General features: G+C 40.0%; 1 protein-coding gene across 1 annotated transcript in view; it reads right to left on the bottom strand.

Moving 5' to 3' along the window:
• LRP1B (LDL receptor related protein 1B) overlaps nucleotides 1-21,323 on the bottom strand; it is a 1,026,358-nt gene that overhangs the window by 109,502 nt on the left and 895,533 nt on the right. Inside the window, exons 71-75 of the mRNA XM_018554232.1 lie at nucleotides 16,047-16,153; nucleotides 14,721-14,853; nucleotides 10,800-10,922; nucleotides 5,829-5,951; nucleotides 5,435-5,569 (exon numbers count right to left, since the gene is read on the bottom strand). Coding sequence (XP_018409734.1) covers nucleotides 5,435-5,569; nucleotides 5,829-5,951; nucleotides 10,800-10,922; nucleotides 14,721-14,853; nucleotides 16,047-16,153 — 621 coding nt within the window. The remainder of the gene's footprint in view (nucleotides 1-5,434; nucleotides 5,570-5,828; nucleotides 5,952-10,799; nucleotides 10,923-14,720; nucleotides 14,854-16,046; nucleotides 16,154-21,323) is intronic.

Raw genomic sequence — 21,323 nt, 5'->3', positions numbered from 1 at the left:
GTCAAATGCTCCTTGTGGACCAACCTAGCCATATTTCCCATTGTAGATGCAAAACTTTTCTGCACAAGGCAAAAATGTCAGCATGTACTATTTATCAGAGAGCAGACCGGGCTGAATATATGTCACCGCAGTGGGGACACGCATTCCTTATAGCAGATAAAATGAAATATGCTTCATATCTTGAAATCCTCCATTCCAGCCGGAAGAATAAAAGTTACTCATTTGGGCTGATATATATATAAAAGCTAGAGGAAAAATAAAAAGTGTCAGGGCTGTCCACAGCAGCCAATAGGACTGCACATGCCTTTTTATTTACCAATGCAGGTTATACATTGAAATATTGTATTCTGCATTGTCACTGATATCTCCCAATAACACTGTACTAATACTTTTTGAGTTACTAACTGACAATAGGGTGTTTTTAGTATACTATATGGGATGACCACTGACCAGCTTGGTGGATACCTCAAACACTTAAAATTAGATAACCCATTTTACATCTAAACACCTTGGGAACCCAGGGAATGACCCAGGGCTGTGTTTACCATAATAATAGCGACACTTGTGGACCAGTGTCAAGGGCATCAGGGTTAGTGATGGGGCATCAAGCCTCAACATTTCTAATTGTCATTATCTGTATCCTTATTTTGATTTCCATTTCCATCCACCTCTAGACTTTAGTGATTACATTAAGCAAAAGAACTTTAGGGGGAAGGCAGTGTAGTGGATGGTGAGATAAGGCAGAAAGTCCTCTCTGCTCCACCCAAGACCTCCTGCTCTCTAGCTCCCTCATGAATTTCTCCCACACTCGCCTCAAATACTTCTCTGGAGTCTCTCCCATCCTCTAAAACTCCCTACTCCAACCTGCCCAGCTATCTTCTTCCCTGTCTGTCTATAGGTAACTCCTAAAACTCATATCTTTAGGGAAACCTATTACACCTCTACCTAGCCGCTGAACGATTACTGATCAAATAACTCATTCTCACACAGCTACTACCTCTTGCATGCCTTGCCCCACCCTTTTAGATTGCAAACTCTCCTGGGCAGGGATCTCCTATCCATCTTGTTTTGAATTGTATTGTGACTGTAATGTCTTCCCTATAGTGTAAAGCGCTGAACAAACTGTTGGTGCTATATGAAGTTTTATTATTATTATTAATAATAATAATAATAATAATAATAATAATAATTGTTCTTAAAACATAAAGCCATCATCTTTCATGCATTTGGTGTCTGTAGTAGCTCTGCAGATAAAGCAGAACATGTGGTGCCTCTAAAGTCTAGCATTCATTTTGACCAAAATAATCATAAGACATGAGAAGCAACAAAAATTGTTCTTTGAGTTTTCATATTTCCAAAACTATTTTTTTTTAAAACTCATCGCCTTTTAGAAACTAGCTAAAGGGCCACTATAATGATAAATATTGTATTCTGTAACTGTATGAACTGTAACTGTATTACTATCTGTAATGATCGTTTTCAGTGTTTGAACCTTGTTTTCACATGCTTTTACTTATATTTTCATATTTACATGCAGACCAAGCTGTCCAGCAAAAGTGACAATTACAAGGGTTGGAGAGAACCATATAACACTTCTTTGAGTGCTTTCAATAGTTGGATTTTATTCATATGGTTTTATTCTCTTTTCCAGGACAAAAAAAAAATGTTGTAACTACTTATAAACTATTAGCTGTAGTTATACTGTTATTTGTTTGCAGCTTCCTTAAAGTCAATTTAAAGAAGAACTTCATGATTTTACAGTAGGGCTCCAGGGTTACCCTCCCCCATTGCAAGGGTTAAGTGCTTGTTTTGGTCCAGGGGCACAAATAAAGAATGTATACTCACACCCACTTGGCTGCTAGTCTCTTCTCCTCTGGGCTCCGGTGGTCTAAGGACCGCTGATGTCATCACGTTTAATGCAGGCCCAATGACTTGCATTAGATGTGAGAACGCTGAGGGATATACCACAGCTGGGGAGAAAGGAGTAGAGAGGTGAGCGCTAACTTACACAAAACCGAAGATCAGGTGAGTATATCTTCTTTATTCCGGTCCCCAGACCAAATCAAGCAGTGAAGGGGTAGCCCCACTGCAAGGGTTAGTTTTATAAAAACCTCAAGTTCTTCTTGAAAGTTGCATGTCTATATAAGGCTACCTGTCCATAGCATGAGTGGGCTGTTGCATGATTTTATTCCAGAACAAACAGCGGTGTCATTCTGTTAAAGAAAGTGGAATAAGAATGAATCTACTGGCAGGATCAACAAGTAATAAAACTTTGTTACAAGGAGGATGCAGAAAAAGCAATGTCTTGTAAATTCCAGTTACAGACTGCATCACATAGGCCATCTTTGATTATGTCCACTTTAAATAATACAAAGGGAACACTGTCAGGTTACTTCATATTATGGTAATGGGTTGTTTTTTTTTCTTTTTTCTTGTACCAGCACAGTGTTAAATGCCATATATCTCCTGCAAGTCTAACGTTTTTGTACTGCCCCCTGGGACTTGCTGCTCCACACCTGTTGGAGAGCTCAAAGTTAACTGCTCTTATGTGAAAAAAACCCTTCAAAAATACTCTGGTTAATGGTGGAGCCTGCTGAAATCTTCTTTACACCTACATTGTTCATTTCATTCTCACAAATTCTCAGATGGGAATACAGTTTCAGTTTTAAGAAAACATTTGTGAAATCTTTGGAATAGACAACTGTATGCACTCTGCTCTTCAGCTAACATAATAACAGACCAACACAATCTCCCCAAATTAATAATGTGCAAGTAGTTGTACTTTTTTTCCTTTATTTGATATGAATGTGTATCCAAAGCAATAGTAATTTTGTTTAAAGTTTAGGATAGAGTGTAGAAGGTTTATCAATTCACCCTCCCTATTTGTTCTAGTAATTGTTGACACCAAGATGGAAAGCGAGGGAAATTCCAACATTTTGAGTAGATGTTGGAACAAGAATAGACTGGAAGTCATCCATTGGGCCAACTGACCAATGTTGACAGCTGTCTTAAAAGGGAATATCCCTCAATTTTGCAGAAATTTGCTCTAAATTCCTAATGTGTCTATAGCACAGGATATGAAAGGAAATCTCCTTGAAGGGGTACAGGCAAAAAAAAAAAAAAACTGAAAGTGGCTTTAACCCTTCCCTATTCTAGCACAAACTAAAGAAAAATGTTGAGGTTTAAGTATACTTTAAAGCTGAACTCTGGGCAAAAAAAAACCTTCTATAAATATAAATATTATAATATTAAATAAAATGCTATTGAAAAAAAAATGTTAATAAATATCAAAATAGCCACAAATTATATAAATCAACATTGTGTACAACCAATCAAGTTTTATTTTCATATTATGGAAGACTAATAAGAATTATACTTGGTCACCTTGGGCAACAGTTACTTGTTTTATTTTATTTATTTACTTTCTTTTTGAAATGAGTTACCCTATTCTGGTTTTGAATTACTCTCACTTACACCGTAGCATCAATGGCAGTCTTTTCAATTTGTTATGACAGGTTCCCTTTAACTCTTTCATACAAGCAAACCTACCAGGGCAGCGTTGTTAGAGGAACAAATTCCTCTCCCCGGCCTCTTGATTTTACAAATGAGGCTTGGCACTGAGAGGTGACGAGGGCCTGGTAGACTCAGACACAAAAAGCTGCCAGGAAGCTGTTGAAGTGGACAATCAACTTAAAGTTCAATCTAATTAAAGATTTTAGCCAAATATGGATGATGATTAAATCTGTTATCTTGTTCTCAAGGCCGTTATCTGGTCCATCCACCTGGTGAGCAGTGTGTCTTTGATCGACATATCATAAAAAATGTTCCCCTGTGGGCAGAATTCCATATACTTGGGTTCTGTGCCAACTTTTCTCTTTATAGTGGCTTTTGCATCTATTTTATTTGACAAAAAAAAACAAATTTCTTCAAGCAGAAAAAACATGAATCAGCTCTATAATCACAGGAGAGCATGCTGAGGACAAGTGTTGGGGATAGTGGATAGTGCAAAGGTCAGTAACCTTAATAAATATTATTTCTCATGTTCATTCAGCTCAGATCACATGACTTAGTGCCATCATTTGATTGGAGAGCCAGCAGCACTAGGTTCTTCAGGACATTAAATATGTCATCCCTCTTTTCTTTTTTATTTGCACAAGCAAGATTGTTATCATACATTTAAAATAAATGTACTCTATCACCTCACCTGCACCAGTGCGCCAGTGATATTTTAGGCGCCAGCCCTTGTCAACGTAGATGTGTGATTTGTCCCTTTCTTTCCCCAATAGTCTTTACAGAACTTTGGTTAAAATTTCAGGCATCCTTGGCACTGTCCTTAAGTTTACTTCAGTCAGTTTTTCATTTTTGGTGAGAAACTTACACTATATAGCCAAACGTGTTGGGACATTTGGCCACCACAACTACTATGTGGCCAAAAGTATGTGGACATGCTCCTAATTATTGCATGCAGGCATTTTTAATAAATTGCACTGGTAATACTACAGCATACAAACACATTTGTGACAACTGTTCACTTTCAACCTCTTTGACTGCACCTTTGAGCCTGCACCTCTGACGGCTACTTGAGTTCATTTCTACAACCTGATCCAACACTATTGGCTAGGTCTTCTTTTCTAACTCTGGAACCTGGCCATACAAATGTTCCCTTGACTAAATATGTAGTAATCAATCCACCGCACTCCAGACCAGAATCCCCCAAGTGGGTGCTGGTATGACCTGTGGATGGCACCGGGCAAATCACAGGATTATTGAAAAAGTCACCCGCACTTCAAGGTCAAATGTTCTGAAAGTTCTTTTTATTAAGACACTAGGCAAACATAGTGACACAGCACAATAAGCTATAGCTAATTGCACTGTGTCACTATGTTTGCCTAGCATTTTAAAAAAAAGGACGTTCAGCACATTTGACCTTAAAATGCGGATGACTTTTTCAACATTCACTTGACTAAACGGGCACAAATGACCACAATCACCCACCAACATTTAGTTGAAGCATTCCCAAAAGATTAGAGGATGTTATAGTTACAACGAAGGATGTAACTCAATATTAATGCCCATGGCTGTGGATGTCCAATCAAGGTATTTAGGTGCGATGGTCAGGTGTCAACAAACCTTGTACCATACAGTGTACCAAGAGTGCTACACATCTGGGAGGTTTACCAACATGTAGATTTTCTCTTTTACAACAATGTGACTGATTATATGAGTATAGTACACCCTACCATTTAGCTGTCTAAGAAAGTTGCAGCAATCATCTCAGAACAGAGGCAGGTAGGTTTCTGCAATTGCTAAAATCTTTGCAAAATAAATAACTGATTTTTTTTTTTTAAACACAAGTGGAATTTCACTAATGACTTGCTCTTAAAATGTGTAGAAGACAAGGTCATAATAGCAATGATAATACAGAGAAATGTACCTGCTTTGCATCCTCGCTCATCACTTCCATCTCCACAGTCATCAAACTGGTCGCACTGCAGCTCCGATGCGATACACTTTCTGTTACCGCAGGTAAAGTCATCCTTCTTGCAAGGTATAACTTTCTGCTTTGTTCCTACAATATTTTACGCAAACAAAATAAATCACAATTAGCCTTCCATGCTCATTAAGATGCAGCCAGCATATAGAGCCACTGACCAAGAAGCAGAAAGGTTCCTCATCCGTTTCAAATATAATTGTTTCAGAACCTAATTTATGGCACACATAAACTTTCAATTAAGACTTCAATTAAGGTCAATTATGTTTTTCACCGAAGGTTCCTCTCAGATTACGTTAATTTAGTCTCAGAACTACGCAAGGTAAATTCTACGTACCACAGTGAACCTCATCAGAGTTATCGCCGCATTCATCCAGTTCATTACAAATCTGTTCTGTCCTCAGGCACACACGGTTGTTGTGGCAGCGGAAAGGCCTTGTCGGTGGGCAGGGAAATTTGACTTAGAAACAAAAACACCACACACACAATGTCAATGTTGTTTTTAGAGCTAACAAAGCAGACACATGTAGCATTTCATAAGCACCTACAGCAAAAAGGAGCTGTAGGCAAACAGCTAAAATATGCCTAAAGTCCACAATTTTTCTTAGGTTCGGATAATGTAGAGAATGGCTACTGCCACCTGATGTTTCATTTGGACAATTACATTTAATTTCTTGACCTGTAGACACAACAGAAAGTGATCTCTTTAAAGTGAGGAACATATTTGCTTGGACAGCTTGCCACTGCAACAAGAGTCCACATTGGAACACTTCTTCTCTATTCTTGTTCCAGTGAGAACTTTCACTCACTTTTAGTCCAATTGAGTTGTCACAATAGTTAATTAACATGGTGAATCTACCCAGCAGGGGGACACGCAGCAATAGAAATCTGGCAGTTATATTACCCTTCTCTACTGCAGCCAAAAAAAAGTTTGTATATAGATGCACTTTAAAATAACAGTTAGAATACACACAACAGAATTGCTTTATTAGCCACAAAAATGGAATTTAAACTGAACATGTCATATCTCTCAAAATGTAAACTATTAACACTGGCACCCTGTGACACCTACACTACACTCCCACAATAAACTACAATCTCAATACAAATTAGTAAAATAAAAGTAAGATTGTAGTTCATCACGGGAGTGAGCTTGGAGCAGTGGCTACTGTACAACACACACAGGGGCCATAGGGAATAAAAGTAGCCACCCTCCAGAAAGAAGGACAGTGTCAACACCAATTCAGAGATGATTTGGGGATATACAGCCGAGCGATACACAAATAAGCTACATTTTTGTTAACAGTTACGGTACCTAAATGCATTTGTAAGATTGAACTCCTGAATTTAATGCCAGTTTAATGAACCCATCCCCTCACTGGCCTGGGATGAGCAACATCTTGCTGCTTTCGTTAGCATCTGGCTAGTGAGGAGAACATTTGATAGGGCAGATTAAGTGATATGTTAGTTATCCTGCCAAGGCAGAATCACTCATCTGTAATGGCCCATCAAAAAACAAAGCCATTACCTATCCCAGGCCTCAAATTCTCCACAACAATTTGCGAGTTACTGGGGGCGAGTGGAATGTCATCGGGGGGGGGGACCGCCGGCAGGACCAGGGATGGGACACTTCTGCCGCGGCGATCGCTTGCTTCCGTTCTCTCTTCTCCTCCTCGGCCACTCTGTAGCAGCCGAAGAGGAGAAGAATCAGTTCGGGAGTCTTCCATTCGGCTGTCTTCTGCAGCTTCCTCTGCCCACATCAGCTGCCATAGGCTGGGAGGAAGACTGCAGAGACACTATTGTCATGGCCAGAAAGTTATGCAGTGCGGGAAAAGAACGTTTAATCTCGCTACATGGAGGATCTCTTTGAGCCCTGACCTACACTTTTACATTCTTCGTTTTAGCATTTTCTAAGACAGTACTGGTGCCCTCTAATTCAATGGAATGTGGCACTAAAGTTAATTTGCTGGCCACAAACATAGCAATATTCAAGCAATTGTATTCCCTTTTAACGAGCTTCTGATTGCAAAAACTGCCCGATAGGTGAATGCAACTTGACTTGTGGGTGATAGGTTTCCTTGATTCGCTTGGATGCTTTACAATTGAAAGCAGATTGAAAGAATTTAAGTTACCTTTAAAATGACTATAGAAATGCATGTAATTGTATTTCATTCATCTTTATGCAGCACAAAATTCAGCTACTCAGTATTACTGTGTACTGTGCCTGGGTAACTCTTCTACCAGAACAGTTATGTACACTTGCAAGACTACCCTGACAGTTTACATACCAAGTCTATGTAGATAATATAAAAAATACTGAGAAAACAGATTCTGGTTCTTCAGAAATTCAGGAAAACCAAATACCAAAAGTGACAGCAAACTGTGTCTCTGGAGCAATTGGCTGCTTTAAAAAATTCTGGTCAAAAAAACATTTAGTTTCACAGCTTCTAATTCATGTCATTTGTTCCAGCATATTGCTCTATCACAAATCCAATCAGATCACATTGTTTTCACTTATTTTGTCAGCCTTTGTGAACTGTTGCATGTCTGTATAATTTGTAAATAAATTGCAAAGAAAACATCAAAAGATAATTGCACTAATTTCTTTCCGTGGAGCGCACATTTCCATTTTGCGGAATGAATGATGTTTTGTTGTTCAAAGATAGGGAAGAAAAATTTCACAAGATGACAAAAAAAATTATACAGTAAGACTCCCATCATTCATTTTAGAGTTACCCTTTTAAAAAAGCTCAACGTTGCTAAGAAAAAACCTGCTATTTCAGATCTGCACCTTTGCTGGCAAGTTGAATCACAAGATTTTTGCAGCTTTTGTGAACTTTAAAGGTGGGATACCTTCATCATTCCCAGTTCCATCCTCCCGCTATAGCAATTACAAGACCAACTGATGGTTTAAAATGCCCCTGAAGGGTTGTCTATTACCCCCCAATTAAAAAATGACTGCAGAGTCCACTGTAAAAGACTAGAAATTAAGAGAGAGGTCTGCACACTAGTTACTTGCAGTTTACTTGATTTACTGAGGCATAGTAACAACAAAGTTTGGGTAGACTCCTTTATTAAGGAGACGAAATGCTGGACTCCCTATGTAGCTGTTGGTGTTATCCTTCTATAAAGCAAGTTTTGTTTCTTTTATTGCAGGCTGACTTTCTTTGTATCTCCTGGATTTGTGGTGCCTCCACTGTTGTGCACCCACTCCGATTTTTCGGGGCTATTAGATGTAGATAGTACCAGATGGGTTTTGTTAAACTCTCAACTGTGAAAGAGTAAAGCTGGCCATACACTTATTGTACAAACAGCCTGGAAGGGGAAATCTTGCTTACTGGGCTATTGTATTGTGACAGCACCACATCTACTAATTGGCTGCAGTCACTGTTCAAGCAAGAATTTTTGTAACAGCTCCTTCCACAAAAGTCGATTGAAAAATTGACTTCTGGCAAATGGAGGGGTGGGCCAGCAATGCTTGAATGTCAGCCGAGTCTGCAGGACAAAATTGAAAGAATGTATGGCCAGCTTAAGAGAGCAAATAAAATAAAACAGTGGTACTAACCCCATTCTTTCTGAAATAAAAAGACAGTTTTGACTGGGGTTTAGCAACATGAACACTACTTATAGATCTCTTGATATGGATCCTCACCCAGACTGTTTTGCAACTTGATTTGCACTCTTACTTACAAGAGCAATGACAGCTATGTTGACTGAAGTGAAACAAAATTACAATTTTAAGCCCTCAATCACACGGGTCACTACCGGACCCGTACAGATCCATGATGTGTGCTGCGGCCGTATCGGGCAGCTCTGGGGAAGGACAGGTGCTGCGTGTGATTTGTACACAGAAGTCTGTCCTTCTCCATGGAAGTATGTGGCCGTACGCTGTCCTGCGCTTACCTGACCTGCATGTCCGTAACAGGTGCTGGTGTCCCTGCTCGGACGCAGACAGAAACCATCCTTCGAGCGTACGAGTACGGACACCCGTACCGCGTGGATGTGCAGGTCGGGTGAGCGTAGGGCGGCGAACGACCACATACTACCATAGAGAAGGACAGGCTGCTGTGTATAATCACACACAGCACCTGTCCTTCCCAGGAGCTGCCCGATATGGCCGAGCGAGCAGCACGGAGCTGTTAGCTCCATTGAGAAAGGTTAGGAATGACCTCTCAACTAAATACAAATTTTTCATGTGAGTTTCTCTCTTTAGATTGGCCTCACATCATTTAAAGAACTCCAACCTCCCCTTCAGTTTTGCACAGGTGTACGGGCTCTACTGAAATTGTTTGCTCTGATATCACTGCACATTGTGAGCTCCTCACAATGGGCACTAGAAGCTGCAGCAAATCAGGCAAATTGTTCCTTATTTCCTGCCTGGAGGACAACCAGAATAACCTAGCATTTCCTCCCCAACTTGCTGTCCCTGATCTCTGGTTTTCATTTATATGTAGATGTTAACTAGGGAAGTCTGCGAGCAAATGCAGCCTGCCTATGCATCCTCACCCTTCTGGGCTGACATCCAAGCAACAAGACAGTTTGATGTTTGCATAGCTCCTCCCAAGAGCAAGTCCACTGCTTGCATCAAGACTAGAGGGCGAGCAAATGCAGCCTGCCTTCTGGGCTGACATCCAAGCAACAAGACAGTTTGATGTTTGCATAGCTCCTCCCAAGAGCAAGTCCACTGCTTGCATCAAGACTAGAGGGCGAGCAAATGCAGCCTGATTTCTGGGCTGACATCCAAGCAACAAGACAGTTTGATGTTTGCATAGCTGCTCCCAAGAGCAAGTCCACTGCTTACATCAAGACTAGAGGGCGAGCAAATGCAGCCTGCCTAGGCATCCTCACCCTTCTGGGCTGACATCCAAGCAACAAGACAGTTTGATGTTTGCATAGCTCCTCCCAAGAGTAAGTCCACTGCTTACATCAAGACTAGAGGGCGAGCAAATGCAGCCTGCCTTCTGGGCTGACATCCAAGCAACAAGACAGTTTGATGTTTGCATAGCTCCTCCCAAGAGCAAGTCCACTGCTTACATCAAGACTAGAGGGCTCTTGAGAGGAGTACTGAAGCAGAATAATGTGATGTTTTCAGGAAGCTTTGAACAGCACACTCTCTCCAGCTGTTAAGAAGAAACTGATCTGTGATGAAGGGCCTAACATTTTGGTGTACAATTTCTAATCCAGGTTGCATAATCCACAAAAACAGTGTTATTACTAAACCTATTAAGCCAGAAATATAAATGCCTTTATCAGATCCAAGAGATGGATCTATATCCATAGGAATAGTAGGAAATTTGAATGTACATACCACACATTTCAGGTACTTCATCAGAATTATCTCCACAATCATCTTCGCCATCACAAAGCCACAGATGAAGCTTGCAAAGGGTATTATTGCACAGGAATTCATCCGCTCTGCATATATTCTCCCCTTCAATAAAGAGAAACAATAGCAAGGATTATCATTTCCTGTGGCGCCAGAAAACAATGAGACAAGGCTGCAAACTACCAACGCAATTCACACAGAATAATTGAGCTGGCATACTTTAAATGATAAATGTAAAGTGTAATTGGAAAACGGCTATAATATGCTGATGAAATCAAATGTTCTATAAAAAGACAAAATATAACTTGCGCATGATTTGCCATGAATGGAAACTCTTACTGGCTTTGTCTTCATGATAGTCCAGTGTTATTTAACTGCAGGAACAGTATAATTGTAAGTAAATACTATCCCTCTGATGTCAATATAGTAACATTTTCAGGCTTACCTAACGAGGCACTGAAAAATGCAATAAGTATGTGCAAAATGCAGCACTTCATAACAACCAAATCAGACTGTGCATTGTTCCTTTGACTACATTATGGTGAAATCTGACTGATTGCTCTAGGCTGCTGAAATTGTACCCATTCGTAGCACTTTACAATGAAATATTAAACAATACCTATCCCAATACCTACCCTTTTGTTCACAAGTCCAACTTTACAAACTGGGAAATAAAAGGGTAGGTATTGGAGTAGGTCTTCTCGCTAGAATCCATCCCAACACTATGGCAAATTGGTTGTTCACTTTGCAAAGGAATGTTCCCCATAGCTCAGTGAATGTGGTGAACATTGCCCTTGCATAGAATACCCAATCACATGAAAGGGAAAAAAAAACAGTCTTTTTCTCGTACAATCCCTAAGCTAATGGAAAATTCCCTTGCACAGTCTATTTGCCTTTTGTAAATAAACCCCTATGATGTGATGGCAGAAGATTTCAGCACTGGTCCAATGGGAGAGTTAAAAAGCAAACTAATTTAATATGCAGCTAAAACACATATACTATTATGGCATTGAAAGTGTGAAAAGTGCCATTTTTGTAGGCTTCCTGGAGGGTAGAGCACAGGAAGGCTGATTTTTAGGGAGGAAGTTGTGACTTTGTATTGCAATGAGCAGGATGGACACTGGATGTGACATGGGTTGCAATAGAGTATACAGGTTCAGAATTAAAAAGTGGATGGGTTGGTAAAAAATGTCAACACACTGGCTCCTAATGCTTGACAAGTTTAATTGTGCACTGTACATAGAGTTCCCCATATCTGTCAATCACAGCACTCAAAAACACTTTAGCAGATTCAAAGGGATAGATAGAGAGACAGTGAGATATTAACAAATCTCACACCAAATATAGTAAAACTAGCAATCACAGGTAGGAGTGACTTATATGTCACACTGCATATATACAGCAATGTAGATATAAGAGTGCCTAAACACACTCACACAGCAAGAAGTACAGGAGTGCAAGACAAAAGGTAAATCTTTCAGGGTGCTGTGTAGACATTCCTCAATTCTGACCTTTTACTTAAGCTCCCAATAAACACAAAGACTGCATACCATGGATTAAAATGGCTACAACAGCAACCTTACATAAGGCAGGGCAGGTGGGACAATTTGCTTCCTCCACCGACTTTCTAGAAGAGACTCTCACCAGCCTCTTTCCATGTGGCTTTTCCCTACTACTTGACCCTTGCCTCCAATCAGGTAAGATCAGCTATTCCTGCCCCTTCTTTAACCCTTTCCCCAGGGACAGTTCCTCCCCACAGTCATGTAAACCCTCTGCTTAATATTTCCAGGTGTGTCTTCACTTCCTGAGTTCAGGTCCATTTTATAGGACAGTACAAAAAGGTTCCTATACATCCAATTGGCCTTAAATTGCCATTTCAATAACACTGCAAGTTATATTCAATGACAAAATAAAGGCACTTACAAGAAGTATCAACAAGCTGGTATAAGACTGCCACTTCTGATGCTTGACTTAAATGAAATAGAGAATGGGATAGCTGAAACTAATGTGGTGCTCATGGCAACTCCAAAGGCAACTACAAAAATGCTTAATCTCTCGATCTAATCACAATAATGTTGCCATCTAACAACTTTTCATTTTATGTAATCTCTTAGCTCTTTTTTAAGCTTGGCAATCAGGCACCAAGTAACTACTTTCCACTGTAGCAATAAGTCACTCAATTTTTAACAATAACCATGTCCGGGAATAAGAACCATCATTAACGCTAAAACAACTACATTTCAGATGAAAATCTCAGCCTATTAAATGTCAAGGCCAGCTTACATTTCCAAATGCGAGCTTACATTTCCAAATGCGGCTGCAATTTACACAGCTGCCCCAAAGGCAATATTCACACCGAGTGGCAGTTGTGTCACTCCTCATCATGAATAACTGCAGCAATTGTTGTATTCCAGCACAATTTACAATGAATGGATTCCGACATATTACTTATTCAACATTTCAAATGTGGTTTTTTTTGTTGTTTTGTTTAGCGAGGTTAAATCTCTTAAGCTGAGTTTTTTCTAATTTATTTTCATGTTTTTTTAACCTCTTCACTCTTAATGTTAGATCAATGTTTCTGTCTTTGTTTTGGGAAACAACGGGCCATAGCGCAGAAAGTCTTAAGGTATTCTTCCACAAGGACTTAGAAGCTATTGAGTGGATTTTCCACTCCGTTAGAAGCAGTCAACAAGAGTTATTTATTGTGAATGGCAAAGGCGCACAAAGGTGAAATCTTTCTTTCTGGCTTATGTATAATATTCTTTTTTGTTTCTTTTGTTACAGCATTTGGTTCGGAGATTGGGAACCTATGTGTTTTTTCTCTGTGCCGTGCTGTGTGTGACAATTTTACAAAGAGACAAAGTACAGAAAACAACGGGAACTTTCCTTAGGTAGAATGAGACTGAGTAATATAAACCTCCTTGGATTGTCATGCTAACATTTAAACCACAACCCCTGTGTGAGGGGAAAGAGGGAAACAAAGATCATGCAAGTTTTTTGTCCATTTTATACATATGCAATAATTGTTTTTTGTTGGGAACCAATCTGCATAGAAATACGTATACAGTCACTGAGGTCCAAGCTCCTAACGAGCATCCTTGTTCTGTGTCGTTGACTCACTAAGTAGCGAAAGTGATTCTGTCACCAAAAAAATACATTTATAAAAGCAGGCTGTAAAATAAAACTTACCCGTCTCAATTGCCATGCTTCTGATCTTTGCATTACCGGGTATGATGGATGATGGCACAACAACCCCCCCACCCCTTTCACAAACATCCAAGTTGCACACCACTGTTTTTCCTTCTCAATCCCTCAATCCTAACAAACTGTATTTTAAATGTTACATGACTCCCCTTACATCATTACTCCCGCTCGACATGCCTCCCCCCTGGCACATATAACCCCCAGTCAGGGCTTAGTCATCCCTATGAGGATGAAATGCGTTAGAAGAGGGGTCATGTCTGCCGGAAGCAACAATGTAGGAGTCATGTAGTACCTTTAATACAGCTTGTTGAGAATGAGAAAAAAAAATCAGTGGTGTGCAACCTGTATGTTTGTTTGTCTATAAAAGAAGTCAACCGACGTGTTTTAGCTTGCAAGCAACTATGCCAAAATGAAACATGCATATCTGGCCTTCAAATAAAAAAATAATGCTATAAGAACGATTCTTCTCTATACCAATTTTATTATAATAAAAATAAATGATGGATTGGCTGTAAAAGTCCCATCTTTTAACATACTGTTGATGAGAACTGGTTGTGACAGTCTCCTATGCACTCCCAGAGCATTCAGTTAATCAGATTTACAGGGCACAGGGGTGTTACAGGTTTATCAGAGCATATAGAGCAAATGAGATACATGAGAAGCACAGATAATTTAGGAGAGTCTAATAGACTTTCTAACCTCTCTCACAATTATCTTCATCAGTACCATCCACGCAGTCATGAACACCATCGCACAGCCACCTGATCGGGATACAGTAAGCTCTGTTTCTACAGCGGAACTGGCTCTCTTTACATTCCATCACACACTCCAGCTGTATTAAAAGAAAAAAACAATCATCTTAATATCTATTTTTTTAAACAAGTTAGAATCACAATTTTTTTCCCTCTTGGTAATCATTTGAATATAAAGCTAAACACCACAAGCTTCCTAGACAACACAGCTTTTCTCTACTGCAGTTAAGCCATTTGGCTTGGTCATCTTCCCTCCTCAAACCTTTGGCTTGACAGTGAAGGACCAGCAAAATACTGATGAGTTATCCCCTTAGTCTCTTTTCCTGTCATTGTGACATCACTGGTTGCCAAGAGCTCGGCAGGCCCAAGCCAGAGCTGGAGTCACAGCTGGGCGGAAAGATGATGAAGTTCCTCCCCCCATTTCTGCGGCAAAAAGGCTAGGGACACCCATTCTGCTTGAGACAGGAGCATTTAAAACAATCCTGTGGCTTTGCTCTGAATGGACCAAACATAGGTGTCACAGATTAGATGCAGAGCTGATCTGTGTCTCACTGATTGCATGTGTTTTTTTCCATTTGCTGCTGTGGGTCTGCTGGCTACTTCTACCTCCCTGCTACTTCTTGCCCTGCCCTCTAGCCCTTTCCCTATTTAAATGCTGTGCAGACTTGCTTTTGGTTGCTTGAGCAACACTTGTTCCCGAGCTCCTTCTGTGCGTTTGTTCCTGACCCTACTTCCTGTGGACTGATCTCTTAGGTACCAACTCGGCTAGTTCTCCTAATTACGATTGTCTGCTGCCCGCCTTGGCCTTTGGCTTGTTATCTGGATCTGTCCTGTGTCTTCAGGTACTCTTCATGTGAGCAGGGTGAACCTGGGGGTTGTGACCTGGGTTCAGCACGCAGCTAAGTCCAAAGTTCTGTGAGGGGGTCCCTGGCAGAACACTGGCTGGTCCTTAGATTCTACACCCTGGGGGATACCGTGTCACCTGCTCGCCTGTGGGCTCACATCCCTAGTACCATGACACTAGGTTTGCTTCAGTGTGATAAATTAGATGACAATCTTCAATCAGCTTTTTTAGGATGGACTGTGCCACAATCCACTGTCTGTTAGGGACACTTAGAAGATCTTGCCCATTGTGCCTAATGTCTCCCGTGTTTTTTTTCCTAAACTAGGATTGTCTGTGTGCTGCTTTTTCTCCCTCTTTTATTCCCCATGCACAAGAACATTAACAACTAACATAAACAACAACAAATAGGCCTAGATATTCATCACTCACCTCATCTGAGCCATCTGCACAGTCATATTCACCATTACACCTCAGGTAGGCTGAGATGCAACCTCCACTAGTGCAGACATACTCGTTGGAAGAACAGGTTGGTGAGGCTGTTAAAAAAATAATTTGCATTAGAAATGTCAATCATGTACTTGACAATTAACTCTTAACTATTCTTAAAGGTCAGAGAGGATATTTGTTATTGATTGTCAATTATGTTTGATTGGCATGCAGTTCACTTGGGATCTTCTTTATGGAGAGATTTGATGCTAATAGAGCAATCTAAAATGATGCCATTAGTATTGAAAATCCTCACCAGAATTAGATGGCTGTCAACCATAAGATGACGGAAGATGTGGCAAACAGGGTAGCATATATACACTGTATGGCCAAAAGTATGTTGATACCTCTACAAATGTATGTATTATTTATTTATTATTATCAAAGGTATTTATATAGCGCTGACAATTTATGCAGCACTTTACATAGTTGCACATTCAGATCAGTCCCTACCCTCAAGGAGCTTACAATCTAAGATCCCTATTGAGTTCTGGTGTTTCAAGTAAAAGATCTTAATGCTAGAGCATACAAAGATATTTTAGAGGACTGCACAATTCCTCCAGTATGGCAACCTTATGGCAATGGGAAGGCACATGACTGTACCCTGTACACAAATCCAGCTTTATGGTTTGATGAGTTTGATGTGGAAGAATTCAAGTGGCTTGCACAGAGCCCTGACCTCTACCCTACAGAACACCTTTTGGATGAGCAGGTTGGAAGAGCATTCCAACTTGTTTCCTGGCACCCACACTGCCTTCAGCACACTGTGTGCATACCCTTTGTCATGTAGTAATGTAATTCAAACAGGATGCATACTCTAACAAAACATTCCCCAGGGTCTGTAAATGTAAACGGTTTACATTTATCTATTTTAAGACTTTAGCTGAAACATTAAACAGGAAAATGCCTTTGACCATGTAACCTTGTGGACATTTTCCAAGAGTTGCAATGTAACTGCAGTTGTTCTTACTATAGGGTCTGAAAAGTTTAAAGCTATTCACTTGTCTTTAGCATACATGGATTAATGCAGAATGGGGTCATGCAAAGGAGCAGCTTTGACCACCACATCCCTTTGACTGACGCTGATAAGGAATGCAATAAGTACACAGAGAAGTTTCCCCATGTGTACTGACTGAACTGGCATGGCCCTATCAAATACTAACTGCCAACATATACATCCTCCCATGTACAGTGAGCCTAGATATAACCACCTGTGCTATCCCCCTTGTTTACCAAAGGATTCCAAAGGTTGTATATGGGCCCCTGGACCTCAACCAAGCCTTAGGCTCCTGTGGAAGATCCATCCCTGGGCTTCTGAGTGGCTGGCTGGAGTCCGAACTGCCACTATGCATCCTTCTTACTAAAGTGGGAGGAAGAAGACACATATTGCACGACCACTATGGAAGAGGAAGTCCCCAAGCAACTAGGTACCCAGACAGATAAAAAAAACAGACACAGTAAATGCACTGCCCTTGGGAATAAAGGCCAATTTCCTCTCACTCTCTGACGTGTCTATGGGACAAGAAGTGAAGTGATATCGCCTTAATGGGACACAGACAAGGCTTTGATAAAAAAAGTTGTGGCTTTAGATACACTTTGGGGAAGATTTATAAACCATCTGCTGAAACATACGTTGACCAAATGCCATTCATACAGTATTCTTGCCACAAGATGGAGCCAAGGAGCATAGTAATTTCCTATACTCCTCGGCTTCATCTAGTGGCGAGAATGGCATGTGATTGGCATTTGGCCAGCGTATAAGTCTCGACGGATAATTTATAAATCATCCTCTTTAAGTTCCTGTGGAGGCATGGATTGATGTGAATGATCTATGTTGTTGGTAAACCACTGCAGAATTTTTCAGCCCTATATGGATAAAACAATAAAATGCCAACTTGGTTATGATTGATTGTAAACACAGTTGTATGCCTCATCTGTCTCTTAAAAAAAAAGAAAATGTTTCTGTTTCTTCTATATGATACATCAGAGTTATGCTTACTGTTTTCTAGTTTTATGTATATAAGGGTTTACATATTTATTAAAACAAGACAAATATAAATAATAATAATACTACTAATAATAATAACAAGGTGCTTGGTACTCTAACCCATAACATCCAATCAAGTTTCAGACTACCAAAGCAAGAACTATTAACGTTGATTATAATTGCCAAGTAGGGGTTGCTGCTCTCTGACTTAGTAAATAAAAAGTATACGCATTTAAACAAATCACATAATTTATTTTGTAAATTAGGAGACAAAAATTAAAAGATTATTTCTTTTAGTTTATGGTGTTGTTGTTATAAACGCAGCAGTGAATAGAGTGATTCCAGCAAGGGGAGAGAGCTTGACATAAGTTTGTCATACCTGGGAGGTCTTTTTAACTGCTGGCATTTTTTTAAGTACTCCAAGCTCATATTATCCATTGATGATGTCACTGATGTGACATTTCTTAGAATTGAAGGTGAGAGACATCCTCTTAGGTAACTGCAAATTAGACTCTTCCTAAAATTATACTTTAAATTACTGGGAAAATGTATGATGATTATTCAAGAGACGTAATTAGTGCGTCCAGTGTGTCTTTATAGATATTCAGTACAAAGGCTGATTAATTGAATAATAATTGTCTGGATCACATTCAGTATGTTTCTTGTAGAAAAAGTGCTTAACTAGTACAGCTAATAAACAGAAAGGAGATTTCCAGTCAAGAAAAACATCTCCAAGAACCTCATAGCAAACCAATGCTCAAATGTTCATATGAATTTCATGAGATGACACTGGTCTGTGAGCCCATGAACCCATCTCCTGGGGGGACATCCTCAGTCTGGGCTCGCATCACTGCAGCACACAATACTTCTCACACAGTATTACACTAAAGGAAAAGGCAAAGGACCCCTTTACATTCCGAAACCAACCAGAAAGTCCTTGGAAAAAAAAAGTATGCATATTTTTTTTTAATCTGGGCGTTCATTAGAGAGCTCTGGAGTTCTGCTTTAACACCCTTGTACAAGGATAGGTAAGAAGCAACATAAGGGCTACTTACCTTTTCTGTAGCAAATAGTGATCTAAGGTCTTTTCAATTCTGACCACCTTTCTGAAGGTTCAGGCACAAGTCATCTTAGAGGACTTGTCTTAGAGGAGGATCAATGTTTCAGTTGCCTGATCTCCCTCTTTAAAATCAAATGACCAAGCACCTAGGCCTTCAAACATGAAGCCAGCATTAAATAAGAACTGGAAAAGCATTTTCTTCTGGAATTTCTAAGCATTTCAGCCCTTCTAGTGCTGTTTATTTTTGTAACATTTATGAATAGATTCTACTTTACCAACACACAGTAACCCTCGCCACATATACCTCGAAATATCTAAACAGGATTTTTTTTATAAAATACTTCTGGGTTCTTTGCTATAGTTCACTCTCAGGGAACCTCCTCATTATTCACATTTTCACCTGCAAAACCACTAGGACTGCAGAGATAATTGCCCTGAGTGGTGGAATGCTAAAGTTTAAAGCAAGGGTCCTCATACTATCTAAACAAAGAGCCAGTTTCCTGTACTTCAGATCCTAGAGGGACAGACTGTCACCGGTGAGAGTAGAACATGCCGAAGGGTTGTTGTCAGTTGGAGTAAGAAAATAACCTAGCACCTGTGGTAAGTGGGATTTGAAATAATGCCTCATCATTGATGTCAGTGGTAGCGATAGTGCCCCATTACTGGTATAAGTTAGAGGAACAGTTTCCCATTGTTGGTATCAATAAATAGAATAGTGCCCCATTATTGGTATAAGCGGGAGGAATAATGTCTCATTATTGGTGTCAGTGGGAGGAATAATGCCCCATCATTGGTGTCAATAGGAGGAATAGTGCCCCATCATTGGTGTTAATTGGGAGGAATAGTGCCCCATTGTTGGTGTCAATGGGAGGAATACTTCCCAATTGTTGGTGTCAGTGGGAGGAATAATGCCCCATCATTAGTGTCAGTAAGATCATGTCAGTTGGGGGAATAAAGCCAGTTAAAGGCCAACAAATGGCAGCACCTTGCATGGACCACAGTTTGGTTACCACTGCTTTAAGGGGTAAGCTTACACAATACATGGACAGACAAAACAAACCTTTTGTTAAGTGGAGTTTGCAGTCATATGTTAAGATAGAAAGATTTTGCAGTAAGAGCTGTGTGCCCCTGAGCAAGCTGCATAGTGAAGACCTTGGAGCAAAGCAGTTACAGGTAAGCATGCTTACATTAATGCTGGGGCTTAATAAGAACAAGTTAAAGATGGATTACTAAAAGTAAGTGGTGGCAGTGGGCTCACTAAGGGTAAATAGAGGTGATGGAAGACTCAATAAGGGCAAATGGAGGGAAGGGGGCTCAAAAAGGGTAAGTGGAAGGGAGGTGGGATCACTAAGGTTAAGTGGAAAAAAGGGGTGCTCGCTAAAAGTTAATCAAGGGCAAGGGAAGCTCACAAAGGGTAAATGGAGGGAAAGAGGCACACTAAAAGTAAATGAAGGTGAGGGGGTATTACTAAGGGTTAATGGATGTACAGGGGCTCAATAACTGTAGGCAGAAGGGAGGGGGCTCACTAAGAGTAATAGGGGGCTTACTAAGGTTAAAAAAGGAAAAGTAGAAAGAAAAGAAACCGTTTTAATAAAAAAGAAAATATTTCAGTAAAAAAAAACTCTAAAGTTAGAGATACGCACTTAACATTCTAACCTGTGATCAGATTGAGTGTATTTGTTTATAAAATGTTTGAAAATCATTTTTATCAGAACACAACAATTGTGTCCTTGAAAAGACTGATCTGACTTGCATTACCACCTACGGTTCAGGAAATCTAGGTGCAGGTTATTTCACAGGAATCTCACTTTGCAAAACTATTTTGATTGCTGAGTAAAACTTACAAAAAGGTTCAATATAATTATTCTTTCAAAAAACTCTGGTTCAACCTGAGAGCACTTCGCTAAATAAACATTTTGCAGAATGTTTTCAAGCTGGTACATTTAATTTGTTTTATGTTGCTTTATCTGAGATATGTGCATGACAAATCTGCTCTTTAAAGTGTGAGATTGGGTCAAGTTAAAAAAAAAATGCTGCCTTTGTTGTACGTGGATCTAAATCAGAGTTCTATTCTGCTTAAATACAGACAAGGCTGTCCCGACATTGTTCACCAGGGTTGGGGGTGTGGGGAGGTGGGGTGTTGTCAGTGAATGATCCTTTTTTGTAGGGGTTG

The sequence above is a fragment of the Nanorana parkeri genome, unplaced genomic scaffold, assembly GCF_000935625.1.
Source record: "Nanorana parkeri isolate BGI_ZX_2015 unplaced genomic scaffold, ASM93562v1 scaffold148, whole genome shotgun sequence".
NCBI classification, from domain to species: Eukaryota; Metazoa; Chordata; class Amphibia; order Anura; family Dicroglossidae; genus Nanorana; species Nanorana parkeri.
This window is presented reverse-complemented; position numbering and strand designations above follow the sequence as displayed.